Source organism: Typopeltis vanoorti, chromosome 22, assembly GCF_054136105.1.
Source record: "Typopeltis vanoorti isolate ZY-2024b chromosome 22, IOZ_Tvanoo_1.0, whole genome shotgun sequence".
Classification (NCBI taxonomy): domain Eukaryota; kingdom Metazoa; phylum Arthropoda; class Arachnida; order Uropygi; family Thelyphonidae; genus Typopeltis; species Typopeltis vanoorti.
Window position 1 is genome coordinate 67,316,168 of NC_143570.1, and position 23,666 is coordinate 67,339,833.

General features: G+C 35.0%; 1 protein-coding gene across 1 annotated transcript in view; it reads left to right on the forward strand.

Moving 5' to 3' along the window:
* Nucleotides 1–23,666, forward strand: part of LOC150094471 (sodium-dependent organic anion transporter-like) — a 111,908-nt gene that overhangs the window by 50,763 nt on the left and 37,479 nt on the right. The window contains exon 2 of the mRNA XM_090412263.1: nt 21,670–21,875. Within this exon, the coding sequence (XP_090268389.1) occupies nt 21,670–21,875 (206 nt within the window). The remainder of the gene's footprint in view (nt 1–21,669; nt 21,876–23,666) is intronic.

Below are 23,666 nucleotides of genomic sequence, written 5' to 3' on the forward strand. Positions count from 1 at the left end.
GGCTTAGTTGTATTACAGTGTCTCTTAGAGGTTCCGTAGCTATTTCTGGGAGACCATTTATGAGGAGGTCATTTTTGTGCTGCTGTTGGTTTGAGAGCTCGTACTGTTGCTTTAGAGAGTTTAGTTCTTGCCTTAGGTCCGTTGTCTCTTTAATTAAATTATGCTGTCTTTCAGTTAGCTCTTTGACGCAGTTTTTAATTTCTCTAACGGTCTGTAACATATCTTCTATCGAGTTATTATTAAATTTAATAAATGCCTCGTATTGGTTAAATTTTTCTGTAATTTGTGCGGTATGTTTTTTAAATAGTTCTCCAACAAAATCGATTAAACAGTCTTTTAGGTTTTGTAATCTATTTTCAAGTAATGCATTTAAAGATGGCTCACCTGCGTTTCCGTTGTTGTTTTCTTTGTTTTTAATTCCCTCTGTTGTTGATAGCTGTTTACTGCCTGCGGTTGTTTTCTGCGTTGGCTGTTTTCCGCCTGCGGTCGAAGGCGACGTTCCTTTGTTATCTCTGCAATGGGGACACTTCCACTCGTCACGATTCTTGTTTGATTTTCGCTGCCAGGTAGTCTCGGACAATCCTGAACATAAAAAATGCATGTTTCTTTGGCAGTTCCTACATGTTACGTGGTTTTCTTCCCCCGTTAGGTCTTCTTGGCATTTGTAGCACTTCATACTTCTTGTTTGACGATCTTGCTGTATTTTCTAATATGGCGTCCTCCTTTGTTCTCTTCTCGCGTAGTTGACCAACGTATACTTCGAACTTTGAATACTTATATTTTAATTATTACTTAACAGATACTTACAGTTTTTACATCTATATGTTCGTCTTGAAGAACGGAGTTCACTGATGTACTTTAAATTTTAATTCACAAGAAAAGATCTACTTTGCAACTTAAAATATGGGAGCATCGAAATAGCGTGCTTGCGACTGCTTGCTGCTAAAGCGCCCTCTATAATAATAATAATAATAATAATAATAATAATAATAATAATAATAATAATAATAATGTCTTTGATAAATTACATACATATGATTATTACAGATATTTTTGCATGTTTACACATTATGAATAAAATAACAATTTTTCCATTTTCATCGTACAGAGAATTTACATACTTACAATTAATGAATATTACAATCGATGCTCTGTACATCATACTGTATGCAGTTTAAGTTTCCACATTATTTATTTTCAGTATTTTTTCCTTTGGATACAAATTCATATACTTTTCTTTAAAAATATCTGTATCTTCATTATTATTATACACCGTACTGACTGTTTTGTAACATAATTTGCAGTCTTTGATTATGAAGATTACGTGTGGATGAGTGAGGCAGATTAATCTCACCTACTTCGAAGCTTGGGTTAGCTTTTATGAATAGAGTGGGATTAGCTCATTCACTATTTATGTTGTTGTTACTGTTTATGAACGGATGTAGGCATTCGATGCTGGTGATTTGTAATGTGTATATTAGTGTTAATGATATATTAACTTTGTTGGTATATTTTCCAGAGTTCGTTCTTCAATATTATGTAGTTATCTATGTGTTTCAAATTTCTTGGTAGGTTGTTGAGTAGCGTGGGTATCTGATGTGACCACACAAAAGAACCGTATGATTTGTTGAAGAGTGTAGAGATGTAGAGAGTTACTGTAGGTCGTGTTATATGACATGTGTCTCTGTTGTTTTAATAGGCGATGTTGAAGAAATTTCTTATTAAGGTTATGTAGTGTTTCAGATTTTTAGTGCTCAGAATTCTGTGTATCGCTATGTGTTGGGCGGATATTGATTGTTTCGTGTGAGGTGTCCAAATCACTGTTGACACAGTTGTCCCATGGAATATTTCTAATTTTGTTAGGTGGTTGTTTGATGTGTTTGCATAGACTATTATACTGTATCTGAGTAGGGATTCGCAGATACAGTGATATAGGAGTTTTTTTTTATGTTATATGGAATAATGTCTTTTACTTGGAAGAGTTTTGCTGCGATGATCCGGAGTTCGGTAAGAAGGTATTCTATATGTTTTATCCATTTAAGATGGCAATCTATGTAGAGACCAATGTATTTTGCATGTGTTACCGATTTGATTTCGGGACGTTGGCAGTTTTTTTTTTTTTTTGTTGTTGTTGTTAATGCAGCGGTATGTGTGACTGTGTATGGATAGTGGTGCAGGGCGTATGATTCTTGGGTTGTGTATTATCAACATCTGTGTTTTTGTGCTGTTGATTACAATTGCGTTTTGGTAGAAGTATGTGTCGATTTCATTTAGGTCTTGTTGTGCTTTGGAGAGAGCCATGTTGATGTCTGTGTGGATTGCTAGTAGTGTGGTGTCATCTATGTACTGGAATATTTGACTCCTCATGGCCATTTTATGAACATCGTTAATATATATGTTGAATTAGAATGGGTGATAATATGACGCCTTGAGGGACACCATGTTTTATTTGTATCCCCCGGTTGTGACACGAACCTATTTTTGTTACTTGTGTTCTGTTTGAAAGGTAGTTCCTTAACCATGTATGAAGATTTCCTCTTATACATGTTGAGGATAGTCTGGTGAGTAGTATGTCATGTTCAAGTGTGACAAATTCTTAGTTAAGTCAATCAGAATAAGGACAGCGTACTTGTTTTTGTTGAGAGCTTTCTTTATTGCATCGGTGATGTCTTCTAATAATGTGATGGTGCTTTTTGTTTTCTGAGAGCCGTATTGATTTTGTGAAATAATGTTGTACTTCTGTAAATAGTTCTATAGTCCGGTGTGTGATATTTTTTCTAGAATTTTTGAAATGACTGTTATTGTAGTTGATCTGTATTAAGTGACTGTATAGTGTAGCTATTGTTCTTTTATCGTTTCTTTTACATTATTTGTAAATTGGAGTAATTATTGCAGTTTTTTGTTGTTATTGAATAGTGGTAGTGTCGAATATTATTTTCACGAGTCTCAAAAGTATTGGATTTATTTGTTCAAAGAGTGTTAAAAGGTCTGTGAGTCTTATTTTGTCTATTCCTGGAGTGGTCTTTGGTTTTAGTTGTAGTAGTGCTTCTTTCAGTTCCTGTTTTGTTACGGATGGAAAATACATCGTTTGTTATTGACTTTGTGTCGGTAGTTTTTTTGTTGATCGTTGGTAGATTGTCTTTTTTGAGTTGTATGTTATTGTTTGTGAAGGTATGGTTGAATGGGTCTGCTAGTTCCTCTTGGTTTGTATCCTGACCAAAACCTTTTGCAATAAATCTTGTGCTGAAATTTCCTTTTTTCTAGTTACTAATTCGTTTAGTGTAGCCCATGTTTGCTTCATGTTGTTATATTCCATGAATTTTTGGAAGTAATAGTGTCTTTTTTTTGCCCTAAGAATTTTTGTTGTTAGTTGATTTCTTGTGGTTTCGTATAAGGTTTGGAAAAAACTATAAATGTAACAGGGAGACATTTATAGTTTTTTCCATTGATTTTCTTTTACAGTAATACTATTTATTATGTTGCAATTTATCTATGGATTGTTGTCTGTTTGTCGCTACGTTTGTGTAGGCTTTGTTGCTTTTTTGTATATTTCTGTGCACTTTAGTTGGAATTCTCATATAATATTACAGGATCATTTATTTTAAGTTGGCAATTCATATTAAACATTAAATTCATATCAAATAATCATATTCTTTAATATGATTTTTCGATCATATTAAACAAAGCTGTTTTAATATGATCGAGTTTTGTCGACTTTGGTGGTGGTGGTGGGAGGGGAGGGGGTAATGTAATGAAACGAAGTTGAGACAAAGTAGCGATCGGGCAATTTTGACGTTAATTACTGATGATGTGTATGGATGGATGGGAGCCCATATGTTGATATGCTCAATGCATGATTGTGTTAGTGAGTTATTGAGTTTCGTCTCTTGTTGGAGTGTTAGTGGTAGGGTTTATGTTCTACTGACTTAGTATATCGAGGTATGTGTTAGTGGTTGAAGAAATGTGGTCAAGCTTATTTATATTTATGTCTCCTATTTGGATCAGCCTATGTGTTTTACAGGGTTTGATGACGCTTAGCCATGCTTCTATATCATGAAGAAAACTGAGTGGATTATTATTATCTGGGGCTCTGTATATTATGTTTATTGTGTATTTGATATTATGTTTGTGGCTATTTGTGATTTTCAAAATTAGTGTTCGAAAAATGAGTTTAACAAATAAAAAAATGAGTTTCAGCACATTGTGTTTTTCTTTGATAAGTGCCACGATGCCACCTCTTCTTTTGTTTGGTCTGCATATGTTGCAGGTTTGGTAATTATTAATGCTGTATTAGTAAATTCCTGTATTGTTTATTACAACGTTTGTCAGTATTAGCACATATAATAATAATAATTTAAAAAAAAATAAAAAATAAAAAAAAATAAAAATAATAAAAAATAAAAAAAAATAAAAAAAATAAAAAATAAAATAATAATAATAATAATAATAATAATAATAATAATAATAATAATAATAATAATAATAATAGGGCGCTGTGTAGGCATGCGAATGGTTGCATAGTTGTATCGCTGGTCCAGTATTTTTATACTTTAATGTGGTTCAAACTCCTCTTGTTAATTTAAAAGTGTTAAGTAACTCTACTTGTCACACTGAAGACAGTGATATATGATTCATCGAAATCGGCCAAGTAGAAACCAAATTTTCAGTGTGCTGAAAATTGAGCAGAGTTCACCGTGGTCACTAACGAGCATAGAACAAAGGACGTCGCCATCTTTACAGTTGTCCAAGGGAAGAAAGGCGAGTCATGAAGTGCTACAAGTTCCTGAAGTCCGACGGAAGTCATATAACCTGCAGGAAATGCCTTAGGAATCATCACTTTACATGTTCTGACTCTCAGAAACAACATGGCAATACAAATCCAACCAAACGATAGGAATGGAAATGCCTATACTGTAGAGAAAACAAAGAAACGCCGCCACCCACGATGCAACTGATTATGCCATAGGCAGAATCGGACGATGAACTGAACAGACAAAAAAATACCAGTGAGTCTTATCATTTGAGTTCCATAAATTTATTACTAGAAAAAGGTTTATAAAATATAAAAGCCAGCTTAGTAGACCTTGTCCAAGAACTCTTTGATAAATAGAATAAACACATAACAGAAAAAATTAGCTAATATGAAGAGTTTGTTAAATTTAATAATTCAAAAGTCAAAGTCTTACAAATGATAAAAGACATTGAAACCAGCAATAAAGCACTAACTGACAGGCAACACAAATTAATAAAAGAAACATTGGACCTGCATCAAGAATTTAATTCCATAAAACTATAACACAAAGTTTTAAACCAACAACGACATAAAGAAGACCTTGCATAAACAGTCTTCCAGAAACTGAATGCACAGAAAATCTCAGAGACGCAGTTTTAAAGTTAGGCTATGCAATTGACATCCCCCTACAGCATAATGATATTCAGACAGACCATAAACTGGATTCCCAGGAAGAACAAAAAACAAAGCATGCCACGACCCGCACCAGTCATAATCCATCTGACAAGCAAGGCTGCAAGAGACAATCTCATAAAAGCTAGCAGACTGAAAAAACCAGTTGTCAAGGATTTAACAATATGCAAATCTTTCTGTCTGAGTATTTAACACCTTTCAATTAGAATCTTTTGAACCAAGCAAGAAAAGAAAAAACAGAAAAAAAGTGTCAATTTTTGTGGATCAAAGATCGAAAAATATTCTTGAGAAAGTCACAGACTTCAAAGTCTATACAAATAAAAAGCTCGGAAGATACAGATTGCTTGCCAGAGTGAAACAAAAGACTCCAACTTAGTTCAAAAAAGATCTCAGCACAACAAAAATGAATGTGAACTATCAGATAGATGTAATTACACCAGAATACATCAGTAATTGTACTTTCGAATCGCTTGATGCATGGAAACAACACACATTAAAAGCGAGAAGTCTCTCAATCTTGCATATTATCATCAGAAGCATCATGAAAACATTGGTTATTATCACATACTTATCTGAGGAATTACACTGACATTATTGATATATTGATTTTAACAGAAGTATCCATAATTAATGACGAAGCAACTGCTTTCAAAATTCCAGGCTTCCAACAACAACATAGATTTATCATACCATCAAACAAAAAGAGTGAGTAGAATATTAATATTTATCAAACAAATTAATAGCAAAAGAAACGGGCTGATAGTTTGAGCATGCTGAAACCCTTTACCTCGAATTCACTAATACTACTAATAGATAGCATCCCATAATACTAAATGCTATTTACAGGCCACCAAACCTAAACATGATAAAATCCTTACATGAGCTCAATTGCTGGTTTTCACGCCAAAAATTATGCTTAACTGAATACCTAATTATAATTGGCAACATAAACATAAATATTGCAAACGAAAACTAGAAAAACACTGCACAATACCTAGACAAGCTATCCATGTATAATCTAATACCAACAATAACATCATGTACTAGAAAAGAAATATTCGGAAATACTATCACTGCCTCCTGTCTGGATCATGTAAATGTCCGAGCACCACCAAACAGTTACACTGCATCAGTCATAAAGTGCAAAGTAGCAGACCATTACTTCAATGCTCTGAACCTGCACACAAAGACAATATCCGTGCAATGTCCCACAGCAGAAAAGCGACAGAAAACAATAATAGACGAAGAAATAGTCAATCACGAAATAATAAAAACAGACTGGGAACACCTGTCTGTTTTTCTTATTAAAATCATTGGATAACACAAACCTTTATCGTAGAAATACACAGAAAGGACGCTTTATGGAAAGAATTAAAGTGATATCCAAATAACACAGCCTTAAAAACTGAATATAAGATAAAAAGGAATTGCATTAGACCACAAATCAGAAATGCAAAAAGAAGCTGCTACAGAGACAAACTAACCTCTCCACAAAACAACATGAAACAAACCTGGCATCTGACCAATGAGATGCTAGATTTTGTTCCCAACACAACCGCAGCCAAAACCATAAAACACAGCTTCATGAAAGATGTAAAACCTATCCAACAACTAGCAAGTACTTTGCAAACTACATCCAAGAACTGCACAGAAATATTCCCCCAATCACAAAACATCTCCCTCCACTTGGACCACAATCAAAACAGACATTATGGTTCTCAACCATAAAAGAAGCAGAACTTCTCTCTGCAATACATCAAATCAAAACAAAAAAAGGCTCAGCAATTGATGGTATAAGACCTAAAAATATCAAGCAACATGCAACTAGCTTAAGTCCTATCCTAGAAAAATTAATAAATAAAATATTTAAAACAGGACAGATACCAAGTATTCTAAAGACCGCCATAATCACACCCATATACAAACATAGAAAAAGAAATTTAATCAGCAATTACAGACCCATAGCAACATTACCAATTATCAATCAAATTATGCAGCGGATCATACTGAAGAAACTCACAGCCTACACAGAGACCTTTCATATTATCCCCAAAACACAATATGGCTTTCAGAAAAATAAGGGAACAACATCTCTCTTGGATGACTTTACAAACGTAATTAATACCGCCTTAGACAAAAACAAAATTGCCATGGTAGTCTTTATTGATCTAACTAAAGCATTCGATACACTTACACATCAAATCTTGTTAGAAAAGCTGAGGCATGTTGGAATAGGCGGGCCTCTTCACAGGTGGTTTACAAACTACCTTCAAAATAGAAAGCATATCACATGTATCGTGTCAAACCAAAGCAAAGAGCTACCAGTAACCTGTGGAGTACCACAGGGAGCTGTACTTTCCCCAACTGTATTCAACATTTACACGCACGATATTAACCAGCTACCTCTCAAATATAAGATATTCCAAAATGCAGACGATACAGCTATAATATCCATCCATGATAGCGCAAGCATAGCCCAAACAACTTTGCAACATGACATAAATCTGATCACAGACTGGCTCACAAAAAACTCCATACACCTAAACTCAGAAAAGACAAAATTAATGATATTCAGATATCCACTGACTTGACCAGTTGATAACAAATATATAACCATCCAACATTCACTTTCCAACATAAAAAACACACTGAAAAGTAAAACCATTACAATCACTCAGGTTGATACGATACCTTGGAATTTACTTCGATGCAAATATGAACTGGAATTGCCACATAAACCATCTACACAACAAACTCCGAACAATAACTGGCAAACCCTACAGGTTAAAAGACATGGTTCCCACATACCTAAAAACACTAATATACAAAGCACTATGCCAAAATATACTAAGATATGCTATAACAATATATGCTTTCTGTGCACCGTACGAACTAAATAGATTAATACCATTACAGTACAAAATGATAAAACTAATCTTTTGGAAACAAAGAGACAATACCGACTTTATATACACTGCAATGCCAGAACACAAAATACTGACAGCAAAACACTTATGTCATTATGCAGCTTTGTTAAAACATTATTTCGATGCCAACTACAGTCAGAAATACATACCATATAACAAGACCTCAGACAACTAATTATATCACATATAATACAATAATCACCACAGAAAGGCCATGCGAAATTTCTACATCCCAGACATAATAAACAAATTACCTTTTTGAATCTTACAAACTACAATAGCCAGAAAAGAGCTCTAAGGACATACTATGAACAAGAAAGACACACCCAAAATACCATACAACTGCAATGAAAGACATAGATATATTCGTTCAGGTTACCAGTTCAGCGATGCATCAAGACTTTCCAAATTATCGTGTGTGTGTGTGTGTGTGTGTGTGTGTGTGTGTGTGTGTGTGTGTGTGTGTGTGTGTGTGTGTGTGTGTGTGTGTGTGTGTGTGTGTGTGTGTGTGTGTGTGTGTGTGTGTGTGTGTGTGTGTGTGTGTGTGTGTGCGTGTGTGCGTGTGCGTGCGTGCGGGTGCGTGCATGTGCGAATTTCTCAATCAATGGCTGCAGTGGAAATCAAGCCAATTAAATATAGATTTGATTTCATAGCTTCTCAACACAGCAAATAAATCAATAAATAATAACTGGTGTCATCCTCAGATAAGTTCACAAATAAGCTTTGAGGATGAAAACTGAGAAAATACATCTCATCTCATCCAAGATCTAAAATAAATAAATAAAAAAAAAATAAATGTATCATATGTAATGAAATGCATGCAATGTACATATCACATGTAAACAAATGTATGTAATGTTGTATTATATGTAATAATAAGTATGTAATGTAAGTATCATATGTTATAGATTATTATAAATATTATTGCGAAAAAAAATTATGATTATTATTATCAGAATACATGAATAGGCCTGTTGTGTCCTCTGTGCTTGATCGCTTGAATTCAGACTTAAGTTCAAGTCTAGTTTCTGACTGAAGGAACTTTTTCTAAGCCTTACTTCGACCGATTTCCGAGTTAGTTGATCTCTGACACAGGCAAGCAGGTTTTTCCCCCAGAAACTCGGGTTTTTTTATCCCATAAACTCAAGGAAATCGACCATAGTACCCACATTATTTCAGACAGTAACATATCTTGTTAGGGTTAGGTACCAAGAGATGGCAGCACTTGTTTCCCAGCCTCTTCATCGGTGGCTGCTATAATTAGTGATAGACATGGACCAGCTATCTCTGATTGGCTACTGGCGGAGATTGAACTGCCCACTCAGTCTCCAAAAGCTAGATAGGGTATAAAGGCTACACCTACCCCCTAGAAGAGAATAAAATACGATAGCTGATTTATTATTTATTAAGAATACATGAATGTATCAAATGTAAAGAAATGTATGTAATGTTGTATCATATGTAAACAAAAGTAAGTAATGTTGTTTCATATATAAACGAATATATGCAATGTTATATCATACGTAATCAAAACTATGTAATGTATCTATCATATGTAATAAATTATTTTATTTTATTTTTTTTTTAATATTTTATTTTTATTTTTTATTTTTATATTTTTATTTTATATTTATATTTATATTTTATTTTTATTTTTATATTTATAATATTATTATTATATATAGGTTTAAAGAGTTAATTAACTCATATTTCTAACTTGAAAGTGCTACTATTTAATTCTACTAGTCACGCTGAAGACAGGAACGTTCAAATTACCAAAATCGAATAAGTAAGAGATTCAAATTTTCAGTGTTGGAAGTTCATAGAGTGTACTGCAGTTACCAGCCAACGAAGAACAAAGGACGTCGCCACTTTAAAAGTCGCACTATAGTCACTAACGGGAAGAAAGGCTAAAGGTCACTGAGCCAGCGAAATTCAAACAAAATGAGCTGTAACAAATGCAATAAACCATTAAGCGATTAAGGGGACGGGCCGCATTGTTCCGGATGTAACAAAAAAACAAAACTTCCACTGTTCAGGGATCTTAGAAAGCATGTGGAAAGCAAAAGGAGCTGTGAAACGGACCGAATGGCGATGTCAACAGTGCCGTGAGAAAACGAAGAACAAAGACCAGACACCGAAGAAAAGTAACAACACACATCAAGGTAAGCCGCTTCCGGATCCTAAAATTATAGATAACTTTGATTCATTTAAACTCATGGTGAAAGACTTATTAAATGCACACATGGATAAAATTAACAAAAAATTCGAGGAGTATGAACATTACATACAGTTCAATAACGAGAACTCTGAAGAAATGTTAGGAACTGTGCGAGAAATAAAGACGAAATTAACGGTAGCAACAGAAACGCAGGAAACACTCCAACTCGAAAATCAAGAATTGCAGAAAGAAGTAAAAACACTCAAGTCTCAAATGAAACACATGCTACAAAAAGAAAGAAAAAAAGAACTTCAAATTGAGGGAATAACGAAAGAAAATACAGAAGACTTAAGCAACATAATGCAACTGATCGGCAGCAAAATTGGAATTCAAATCGCAACGACAGATATCACCTATATCAACCGAGGCCCACAAAAAAATTAACAGAGACTGCCACCAATCATCGCTCGTTTTACCAACAGAAATCTGAGAGACTCCATTCTTACAGCAAGCAAGAAAACAAGGCCGACAAAAACGATCCTAACTGATAAGAAACTCCCAACACCGATCTATATAGCGGAACACTGGACTCCATACTTAAAAAATCTTCTATACCAAGCAACAAAGACAAAAACAGAGAAAAACTACAAGTTCCTGTGGACAAAGAATTCCCAGATATTTTTGAGAAAGAATGAAAACACTCGAGTATACGTAATTACAAGTGAATCCGACTTACACAGCTTACCAATATAAAGCACTAACTCTTTACATCCATAAGAATAAGATTAGAACTCATTTAAAAACTATATAATGAAGATGTCAAACATAGGCAAACATATCCAGTCAGACAACATAAACTTCAAGGTCTTTGACTCTTTGAAGAAATGGTCAGACAACATTTCCACCAACACCAACTTCACTATCATACACACAAGCATAAGAAGTATAAAAAAAACACTGGCTTACATTAATAACACAGCTCAATTATACCATGATAAACATAGATGCGCTAATACTGACCGAAGTTGCAATAAACGACACAGAAATTTACGCATACAACATAAATAATTATCAAACCTACAACTTATGTAGACCAAACAAAAGAGGAGGTGGCATTGTGGCATTTATCAAAGAAAAATACAATGTGACAGACTCACTTCGAACAAACTCACTTCGAACATGCGGAAATATTCATTTTGGAACTCACAAATGGCCACAATAGCATCAAATACACAATATACAGACCCCCAGATAATAATCCACTCAGTATTCTTCACGAGTTAGAAACATGGCTAAGCGACATCGAACCGCGTAGAACACACAGGCTCATCCTAATAGAAGACATTAACACAAATACTCTTGACCACGCTTCTTCAACCACTAACACATATCTTGATATACTAAGTCAGTACAACATAAACCCTACCATTAACTCCCCAACAATAGAAGAAATACTCAATAACTCACTAACACAATCATGCATTGATCATATCAAAATACGGGCTCCCATCCATGCATATACCTCATCAGTAATTAACATAAAAATTGCCGATCACTACTTTGTCTCAACTTCGTTTTATTAGGTTACCTACCCCCCCCCTCACCACCACCATCATAAAAGTGGACAAAACTCGATCATAAAAGAGCATTGTCGATAACCAAGTAAAAAATAGAGACTGGAATTCCCTACTTAAAATAAACGATCCTGTAACATTATACGAGAATTTTCAACTAAAGTTCACAGAAATATACAAAAAAGCAACAAAACCTACACAAACGAGGCGACAAACAGACAACAATCCATGGATAAATGACGACATACTAAATACTATTACTGAAAAAGAAAATCTATGGAAAAAACTTAAAAAAGTTACCCAGTAACACACATTTACAAACCTTATACAAAAACACAAGAAATAAACTAACAACAAAAATTCGTAGGGCAAAAAGACGATACTACTTCCAAAAATTCATGAAATATAACAACAACATTAAGCAAACATGGGCTACACGCATCGAATTAGTAACCTGAAAAAAGAAAACTTCAGCACAAGATTTTATTGCAAAAAACTTCGGTCAGGACACAAACCAAGAGCAACTAGCAGACCCATTCAACCATGCTTTCACAAACAACATCACACAACTCAAAAAATACAAACTACCAACGATCAACAAAAAACTACCCACACAAAGTCAACAACAATCGCTGTATTTTCCACCCGTAACAAAACACGAATTGAAAGAGGCACTACTACAACTAAAACCAAAGACCACTCCAGGAATAGACAAAATAAGACTCACAGACCTTATAGCAGACTTTGAACAAATAAATCCAATACTTTTGAAACTCATGAACATAATATTCGACACAGTCATTATTTCACAACAACTAAAAACTGCAGTAATTACGCCAATATACAAACACGCAAAAGAAACGGTACTCAGAACTACAGACCAATAGCTACACTACCAGTCATCTCAAAAATTCTAGAAAAAATAACACATACTAAACTACAGAACTATTTACAGAAGTACAACATCATCTCATATAACCAATATGGCTTTCAGTAAACAAAAAGCTCCATTACTTTATTAGATGACATCGCTGATACAATAAGCAACGCTCTCGGCAAAAACAAGTACGCTGTCGTTATATTGCTGGACCTAACCATAGCATTTGATACACTTAAACATGACATACTACTCACCAAATTATACTCAATAGGTATAAGAGGAACACCGCATACATGGTTCAAGAACTACCTCTCAAACAGAACACAAGTAACAAAAATAGGTACATGTCACAGTCGGAGTATATAAATAAAACACGGTATACCTCAAGGTGCCATATTATCACTCACTCTATTCAACATATACATTAACAATCTACATAACATATCCATTAGAAGTCAAATATTTCAATGCGCAGATGACACTGCACTACTAGCAATCCACGCAGACATCAACACGGCTCTCTTCGAAGCACAACAAGACCTAAATGAAATCACAACATACTTCCACCAACACGCAATTCTAATCAACGGCACCAAAACACAGATGTTGATAATACACAACCCAAGAATCATATGCCCTGCATCACTATCGATACATTGTCACACATACCGCTACATTAACAGCAAAAATACCTGCCAATGTTCCGAAATTAAACCTGTAACACACGCGAAATAACTCGATCTCTATATAGATTCCCACCTTAAATGGACAAAACATATAGAATACCTGCACACCAAACTCCGGATCATCGCAGCAAAACTCTTCCAAGTTAAAGATATTATTCCACCCAACATAAAAAAACTCCTGTCTCACGGTATCTGCGAATCCCTACTCAGATACGAAATAACAGTCTATACAAATACATCAAACAGCCACCTAACAAAATTAGAAACACTACACAGGAAAATCGTGTCAACAGTGATCTGAACACCTTACACGCAACAACCAATATCCGACAAGCACATGGCGATACACAGAATTCTGAGCATTAAAAACCTGAAACACTACATGACATTAACATGGAATTATTTCAACATCACCTACCGAAACAACAGAGACACATATCGTATTACACGACCTACAACAACTCTCTACATCCCCACACCCTTCAACAACTCATACGGTTCTTTTGTGAGATCACATCAGATACCCACGCAACTCAAAAACCTACCAAGAAAGTTAAAACACGTAGATAACTGCAGAACATTAAAAAACGAACTCTGGAAAATATACCAACAAAGTTAATACACCATTAACTCTAATTTGCACATCATAAATCACTAACATCCTATGCCTACATCCCATACATTAACAGTAGCAACAACATAAATAGTGAAGCGGAAATCCCACTCTCTTCATAAAAGCTAACCCAAGCTTCGAATTAGGTGGGATTAACTTGCCTCGCTCATCTACAAGTAATCCTTATAAGCAAATGCAGAAATTTGGGTGAATAGTCACTCTTTCTCAAACTTTAAAAATAAAAAAATAAATAAATAATAAAATAAAAAAATAAAAAATTATACAAAAAAATTCTGTATAATTTTCATTGTTAACATTAGAAGAACATGTGTTGTAAATACATAATATAAAGGCAAAAAATTATTACTAAAAAAATTTTAATTGAAATCCAATGTAGGAATTGCAGCAGTTAGTGCTAAACTCTGTAAAATTATAAGGTGCAATGTCACACAAGATGTTTATTGTATGTATAAATATTTTAGCAATCACTAAATATATTATATTAAAAAAAATTATTATTATTATTATTATTAGTAGTAGTAGTAGTAAAGGCATATTTTCTGAAAAAGTAAGCCATAAGAAGGAACAAAACGTTTGCTCAATTATATTTTGTTGAACTCCATTATCTAGTAACAAATGTTCCAACCAATAAAATTAATATTGCTTGTTTATGCTGTACTTATTCTAATTTTTAATTCATATTTATTAAAACTATAAAGATATCAGTACTTTTTCTTCAGTAATGAGAAATTATAAACAACGGCTTACAATATCCATTTGTGTAAAAATAAACAATTTTTTTTATTAAGTTAGAAAGCGGCACTACTGCGCAAGGAATAGTCATGAAAATTGATAATTACAATCTGGTCACTATTCACAAATCGAGAACATTCAGTTCATTCCAAAGGCAGCAATTGTTGTACGAGAACAGACATGAAGATTTAAAAGGAATGCCTGATGATGAAGAACCTTATGTAATAAACAAGTGCAAAGTGATAGGTAATTATACAACAGTCATCCTTCTCAGATCTACAAAGGCAGCTCAGCCTAAAGACAGCAGTGATGCATTTCTTTGTTGTTGAACTTAGTCATATAAGAAAAAAAAAACATATTTACAGCACTGCATTCTGTTGGTCTACCATCCAGTAAGCAGTAAGGAGATCTGCACCATGCAAACCGAATTGCGGCCGTATTGTATGAAGCACCTCTTCCATGGAAATTGAAACCTTAGCCTTTGGTACATAGTATTCCGGATCTAACCTTTAGAGATGATGTATTCGAGAACTCTTGGTGGAGAAGGCCCAGTAATAAGCAACGACAGAAATAGAGAATCCTCTTTTAGTATTCTCCTGCACATTTTGATCAATCCATCATTTCTCCTTATTTTCTTCTTTTACCTCCTTTCTCCAAAATATTTCCATGTTTTAATGACGTGATACATAGTTGCTCTTGTTACTGTTCCAATTGCACTTGCACGCTGATTGCTGAGTAATATGGCTACCTAAATTACACTTCGATATCAGATGCTAAACTCTAAACCTTCCCCAATTTCCAGTTTTATAGAATTGTTTAGCATGTATTATTCATTGAGTATATACATTTAACATACATACACTACTGGGCTATTTAACCCTATTTAAACAGTGTGCCAGGTATTAGAGAAAAAATGTAGTTTTCCATATAATTTTTCTGTATGTTAATTCATGTTTAGTCCGAGATATTCAATGTACATTTACTGGGATTTATAAATAATAATGAGTATAAATTCTTTCAACAAACCTGATTCCTGCAATAAGAATACAGTGTAGTACTGTTATAGTCCAAGATCAGAGAACATGGATATATAAGACAGTTAGTAAACAAAATACGCTATGAGTTCCTCCTGCAAAATGTGCTTAAAATACACTATTATCTATTGTATTATATATTATACAGTATATACAGGGTGTTCGGGATAAATTTGACATATTTATAATTAATTATATTTTTCCGTAAGTTACATGTATTAACACACACTTCTCTTCATTTAAAAGTTTGGACCCTTCTTCATTCATATACAAGATGTCAGAAAGGATGGATAGCTAGAACCCACCTGAATCATGGAAGAGAATAACTTGTATCATGATGATTCGTGCCCGCCATCAAAATAAGGATATTACGACTGCTGCCCAATGCTCCCTGAATACAGTAAAAACAATCAGGCATGAACTAGAGACTTGCAATGGTGACTACGAGGATGTAGCAAGAAGAAAGATCCCTAGCAGACGATCTGATTGCGTTCGTACAGCAGAATTCCTCGCAAATCTGCAGGAACAGGTGTTGAAGAACCCTGGCATTGGAATTCGGGCTTTGTTCGTGGAGTTGCTAACTGTAGTCAAGCCCTGGATAACAAGGGTAGCCAATGGTAGGCCGTATGTATGGCAGCAGGATTCGGCCCCTTGCCACACCTCTGGGAAAAGTCAAAAATGGTTGTCTGAAAATTTCTACGACTTCACCAGTCCAAATGTTTGGCCTCCAAACTCCCCAGACCTTAACCCCATGGATTATTTTGTATGGGGCGCAGTTGAAAAAGACACCAATCGCACTTCCAGTAATACAAAAGCCAAGTTAATGGATAAAATTAAAACATTTTTTGCGGCCCTTCCCAGGGAGACTGTAGCATCAGCTTGTTCGAGGTTCCGAAGCAGAATTGAAGCTGTGATCGATGCTAATGGTGGTTATTTTGAGTAAATCTTGTTGATATTGTAATTAACTCTGCCTGTAATGTTTTTTTGTCAATTCATTAAATTTAATAGATACAAAGAAGATTTTCTTTTTCCTTACGAAACTGTCAAATTTATCCCGAACACCCTGTATATATATATATATATATATTATACTGTTTTGTATTGAAGGCAAGGGGGCCACTACCCAGACCGGTTTCGACCTTTATTGAGGTCTCATCAGTGGGAGCCAGGCAAGAAATACTAAGATTTAGTAATACAGAGTTATAAGTAATTTACCAGCACAAGTTACCATAACTTGTCTATAATTAGTCTGGGTAGTGGCCCCCTTGCCTTTAATACAAAACATTACACATCCCCTTCTAGGAGATGTGTTTTGGCATTAAGGGTAAATATTAAGATTAGTGATCAGAGCTTATGCCACCTTTACCACGAGTTGCCTTGGCCTTGCACTACCTGTAGGATCAGCTAGACTTGCATCATTTGCAGGCGCAAACTTGACTTGTTTGTTTGTTTGCTTACTTGGGAAATGGAGTAAAACCAGGTTTAAAATTGCTTGGTATTTTTAACATTTATTATACCCAAGGTAAAATACTTTCTACATTTATATCTCCTCCAGAGATTTTTATTTAATAAGGTTAAAGCACCTTATGGTAACTTGTGTTGGTAAAATACTTATAAGCTCTGTATTACTAAATCTTAGTATTTCTTGCCTGGCTCCCACTGATGAGACGTCTTCCCGATCATCTTAGTGAACGTGCAAAACAATGAAGACTAAAAAGACCCCAGGGCTAGACGGACTGGGGATCGAGTTCTATAGATCTATCTGGGATTTTGCAGTGCCAGCGTTAGTAAACATCTTCAACGAATTCATCACTTCGGGAAACATCCCCGAGGAATTCGTTAAGAGCTACACAGTCTTTATTCCAAAGAAAGAGCGAGATCGGACTTTGTCAAATAACTGGCGTCCGATCTCCTTAACCAATTTAGACTACAAACTGTTTGCAAAAATTATCTGCACGCGCATTAAGGGCGGAATAGAAAATATAATAACAAGCTCACAGGTCTACGGAATCCCCGGTAGATCTATGGAATTCAATCTCTTCTTGTTAAGAGACTTAATCAGACTGGCAAAGGAAAAATAATACCCCCTGGCACTTCTCTCCACCGACCTGGTAAAAGCGTTCGACAGCGTCAACCACATGTACTTGCAGGACACCCTAAAAAAAATAGGCGTGGGCCAGAGACTTAAAATTAAAGCCTACAATTAAAAACATGTACGCGGAGGACTCGACCCAACTATCTATTAATGGGTTTCTGACAGAACCAATCCGCATAAAGAGAGGCGTTAGGCAAGGCTGCCCGCTAAGCCCCCTCCTCTTCTCCCTATCGTTAGAGCCCCTGATCAGGAGAATTGAGAACACCCCCGCAATTAACGGTATTCCACTGCCCCAAGTCTCCAGACAATGCAAAATAGTGGCGTATGCAGATGATGTAGTGGCTACACTCAGAGATTCTGAGTCCATCTGCATCTATCTTGACATATACTGCAAAACTTCAGCATAGTCAGTGGTCTTCGCGTTAACGCACAAAAAACTAAAATCAAAAGTTTTGGAAATTTCCATAACACTGGACTTCCCTACGGTTTAACGCTGCATACGCAGCCTCTAACAATACTAGGTGTTCCTTTTTCTGAGACCCTAGCATTACCAGTTCAAAAATTGCAGGAAACAAGCATGGAAAGGATAAGGTTGTTCAAACCAACATTTTTTCCTTTTATGGCAGAGCCACAGTAATAAGAACAATCATTACTCCAATGCTGATGCACACCGTCAACATCACAAGCATCACACTACTACAAAAAAATCAATTATCAAAAAAGCTCATAGACTTCTTCTGGAATGATAAAAAACACGAGGTAAAAAAAGAATACCTACAACTAAAACATGAAGAAGGGGGTTACGCTCTGCCTGATCTCAAAAGCTTGCGCCATGCAAATACGTTCAAAACCGTACGGAAGGCCTTAAACTCCAACCACGCTTCCGGCCTCCTAATTAGATATTTTATAGGATTTTACCTCCCCCTCTTTGGGATCACGGACTATGCTGGACCCCTCACAAAGGTTGTGCCCAAGTGGTACCGCACACTAGTGAAATTGCTCACAACACTCAGAGACAATGGAACAGAAATCCTCACACACAAACCAAAAGCAGTATACTGGGATATCTTCCAACTCTCCAGGCGTGATACACCCAATCTCAGGACAAATAACGAAATTCTTTTTATAAACATTAAAAATAGCTGGGGACAGCCTTTTCATCGGGATGTAGCCTGGCGAATAGCCTACGGGCTGCTCCCGGTGAAACTAATCAAATCGAGGTATGTACCCAGTCCATGCGATCCCTTCTGCGATATCTGCCGAGCCGTTGAGACGGTGGAGCATTTTTGACTATCTTGAGGTCCGGTGATTGATTGATTTAGATCTAAAGAGTTGTTAGCGATATAGTATCCCGATTTACTATCTTATTGTGATTGTGAAGTAAGTGGATCCCCGATACAATTTCCTCCACCGGTTAGCAAGACCCAAAAATTTACTATTTTCTTAATAAATGTATTGAAGTATCACATCTGGAAAGTACGGAAAAAATCCCAGGTACGCGACGCAGAACTAATGTATGTAACAATAAAGAAAGGTTTTTTTTTCTATTTACCTGGTTTCTTAGCACAAGAAAGACATCTACTAGATGACTTTAAGTTTGTAAATAAATACTGTAAACCGCCCAAAATATGCTTCCTCATACAGGGACATATCAAACCCTGCATATTCCTGTAAATTTTACGACTGTCTAGCTCCTCCTTGGGGAAAATAGATGTTTCTTGTCTGATTCACTACAAATCTTAGTTCACATGGTTTTTCACATTCCAAAGGAGGGGTAGATCTGAGAACACGGGCTGCGAAGGCTTACAGCGAGGCAGTGCTGCTTCTTGTGAGCGGCATCTCCCGGGCCAGATTCTACCCCAACTCTGAGTCCGAATGGTACAAGGTTTGGTAGTTCGCCACAATGCTATTAATACTATTTTAAAAAAAAAAATTCAATTGTAATTTTAATCTATTTATCTTTCCTGGACCTTAAGCCCTAAGCAATCTAAGAACAACAAGTAACTTTAAAATTTGGAATAAGAGTAAGGTTATTACATTTATTAATCAAGAAACTTTATTTATTATTTAATAACAACAATTAAGAGCTAATAGTAATTTTCTAAATATCGGTCTAAAGCAGGGATTGACGGACATCCTCCATAAACACCTGATGATAAGTTTTATTGATTCGGACAAACTTAAATGCGAACCTCAGGTTTTTTAAATTTTGATTTATGTATGGTAATTTTATTTTATATTAAAAATAAAAAAAACAAAAAAAATAAAAAAAAACAGGTGATAGGAGATGATGTGTATAGACTTCTTAGCCAAACTCACATTGTGGAACGGCTAAACAGGTTGACTGAGGCCTCTTTTACCTCCTGCTATCTTACTCTACCTTTCGTGTTTTTCCCCTCATACTGTCTGCTGATCCTCAGCATGCTTTTTACTCCAAAGGCTGATGATGAGAAACATGAACTTCCATTCTACCTCAATAAAGGTCGAAACCGGTCTGGGTAGTGGCCCCCCTTGCCTTTAATACAAAACATCATACATCCCCTTCTTGGAGATGTGTTTTGGCATTAAGGGTAAATATTAAGATTAGTGATCAGAGCTTATGCCACCTTTACCACGAGTTGCCTTGGGCTTGCACTACCTGTAGGATCAGCTAGACTTGCATCACTTGCAGGCTCAAACTTGACTTGTTTGTCTGTTTGCTTACTTGGGAAATGGAGTAAAACCAGGTTTAAAATTGCTTGGTATTTTTAACATTTATTATACCCAAGGTAAAATACTTTCTATATATATATTGAAAGATTATTTTTCACTTGGTCAGACTATAATAAATTTAGTTTAACCCTTTATCCAAGTGTGTGCAAACAAAGTTTGCGCCTGAAAGTATCTTCAGGATGTGGGTAAAGTGGTAAAACACATGGCAACTCCTTGCAAAGGTGAAACAAGCTACCAACATTGTTTTGCATTATGGGAGATACTGAGATAGGAGTGTTGGTAGCTTGCTCCACCTTTACAAGGAGTTGTCCGGTGTTGTACCACTTTACCCTAGTCCTGAAGATACTTTTAGGCGCAAACAAAGTTTGCGCCTGAAAGTATCTTTCTTTCTTTCTCTTCTTTCTGAGAAATAATAAGGTCAAAGTACCTTGTGGCAACTTGTTTAGATTAAATTTATGAGCTCTGCATTACTTCAACCTTGGCATTTTTTAGGTCTGGCTGCCACTGATGAAACCTCAGTAAAGGTCGAAACAGGTCTAGGTAGTGGCCCTTGCCTTTAATGCATAGCATCATGCATATCCGCAAGGGGATGTGCTTTGCATTAGGGGAAAATACTAAGGAAAGTGATTGGATCTTACTCGACCTTTATCGCGAGTTGCCTCAGACTTGAACTATGTTCAGGCGCAAACTTGATTTGCTTTTCTGTTTGCTTACTTGAGAAATAGGATGAAAAAGTTTATATATATATATATATATATATATATATATATATATATATATATAAATTAGCTTATTTATTTATGTTACAGCTCTATAGTCATATCCGGAGACCCATTGGCATCTGTATAGGAATTGCAAGTCAATTTTTTGTTGTTCCTCTTTGTGCTTATCTTTTGATGCTGGCCCTGAATGTGAGTGAACTATATGCCACAGGAGTTCTCATAATATCCTGTTGTCCTGGAGGAGTTCTTTCAAATGCATTCACTTACTTTTGTGATGGAGATCTCTCTCTAAGGTAAAGTTCCATTTATTTTAATAATATGATTTTTTGTCATTTTAATTAATATTGAAACAGTACAAACATTGGTATGGACGAGGTTTCAGTATGAATTCTTAAGTACAATTTGATTTATAAGGCAACGGAGAATTTTAACAGGATAAAAGACCAATATTTATTAGTAATTAATTACTATTATTTTCTGTTTTGTATCCAGTTTAGTTGCACAATCAGAACTACAAAAAAATTTACAAGTAACCAAATACAAATGAAATTATTCGAAAGCTCGATACAGTGCAGTGTGTAGCGTTGTTGCCAGTACATTACTTCAAATATTCCTTGTTTCTGATTTGGCATCCAGCCTCACGTAAAATTAGACGATCAATATATGATCGTCTTATTAAAAAGTACTCTGAGGCAACAGAATATTTTGGGGGGGGGGGGGGTACTCTTATAACATGGGATTGAGATTAATCTAGATTTGATATTTGAGATATCGGATGTATTTTTCATGTTTCAGTCATTTATTTATTGATCCATAACAATTAATGACTGCATCATCGAATCATGCTGAACATAATAAAATAAGTGAACAAAGATAACGAACTTCGTTTAAATGGAGGTATAAGGGACAATATTGTTCTTAAAAGTGAAAACAAAATGAATTTTTAAGGATATATGTGACCTTTTCTGAAATTTTTTTTCACATACAGAACAAATACAGGTACAGGTTCCCTGTACAAATACAGGGAACCTTTTTTCAGATAGCTGACAAGAAAAATCCACTTTACTAAGTTCTGTGATAATTGTACTGTTTTGAGAACGGTACTTTCGAAGGGAGATATTCCATTTACCTGCCTGCGAGTTTTGACTATGCCTAATTCTTATTCCTCAGGAGTGTGCAAAGGTTTTCAAATATAATAGCCACGTAGTTGTTTTCTTTCTGGAAGAAGAAAAGATATGTTGTTTGCCGTTATTGTTATTACCACTAAATCAACTAAAGCTGAGGCCAGTGTTAACTGCTTGTGTTCTTCTGGCCTTGTCCTGTGCCTGTTTTGAGGGTTAAAAACCTGAGGTCTCAGGAGATAAAACCGTCACCCCCCCCTTTTATTTTCAATTTCTTTTAGTTATTAAGAAAATAACTAAAAGAAATTGCATGTGGCATTTACTACAATAAATAAAATAACAATTTATGCAAACCAAAAGCTACATGTCTTATTTATTAAAAACACAGAATACATAGTTTCGTATAGTTATTTTTAAATTTTTTTTTCAAAAACAAACAAAAAAAAAACAACAACAATTATTTCTTAATATAAACAAAGATTAATTGCACATGCCTTTATGTAAAATTTATTTGACGTGATTTTTTTGTAGCAAAATCATTTATTATATCCTCCATATCTGAATTAGTATCTAAATTAGTAGCAATTTGATGTTCTATGTTAATAAGACTTAAATGGTTGAGTCTATCCTGTGCCATTGTACTGCGGAGATATTTTTTTATAATTTTCAGCTTTGAAAAGATTCTTTTGCCAGTTGCAACAGTCACAGGTATTGTTAAATAAATTCTTAGTGCTATTGACAAATTGCGGAAAACACTAAGATCATTCGAAAACATATACACAAGTACCGAAAATGCGTTCATATTCGGATTAAGATGAATTAAAATATTTTCTATTTCCTCGCATAATTCCAAGGAGTTTATATCAGAATCTTCACCATCTGTTAATTTTATCTCCAAACCTTTACAATATTTTAATTTTTCCCCTCCTTTGGTTTTAATAAATAAATGTCATTTAAAAATTC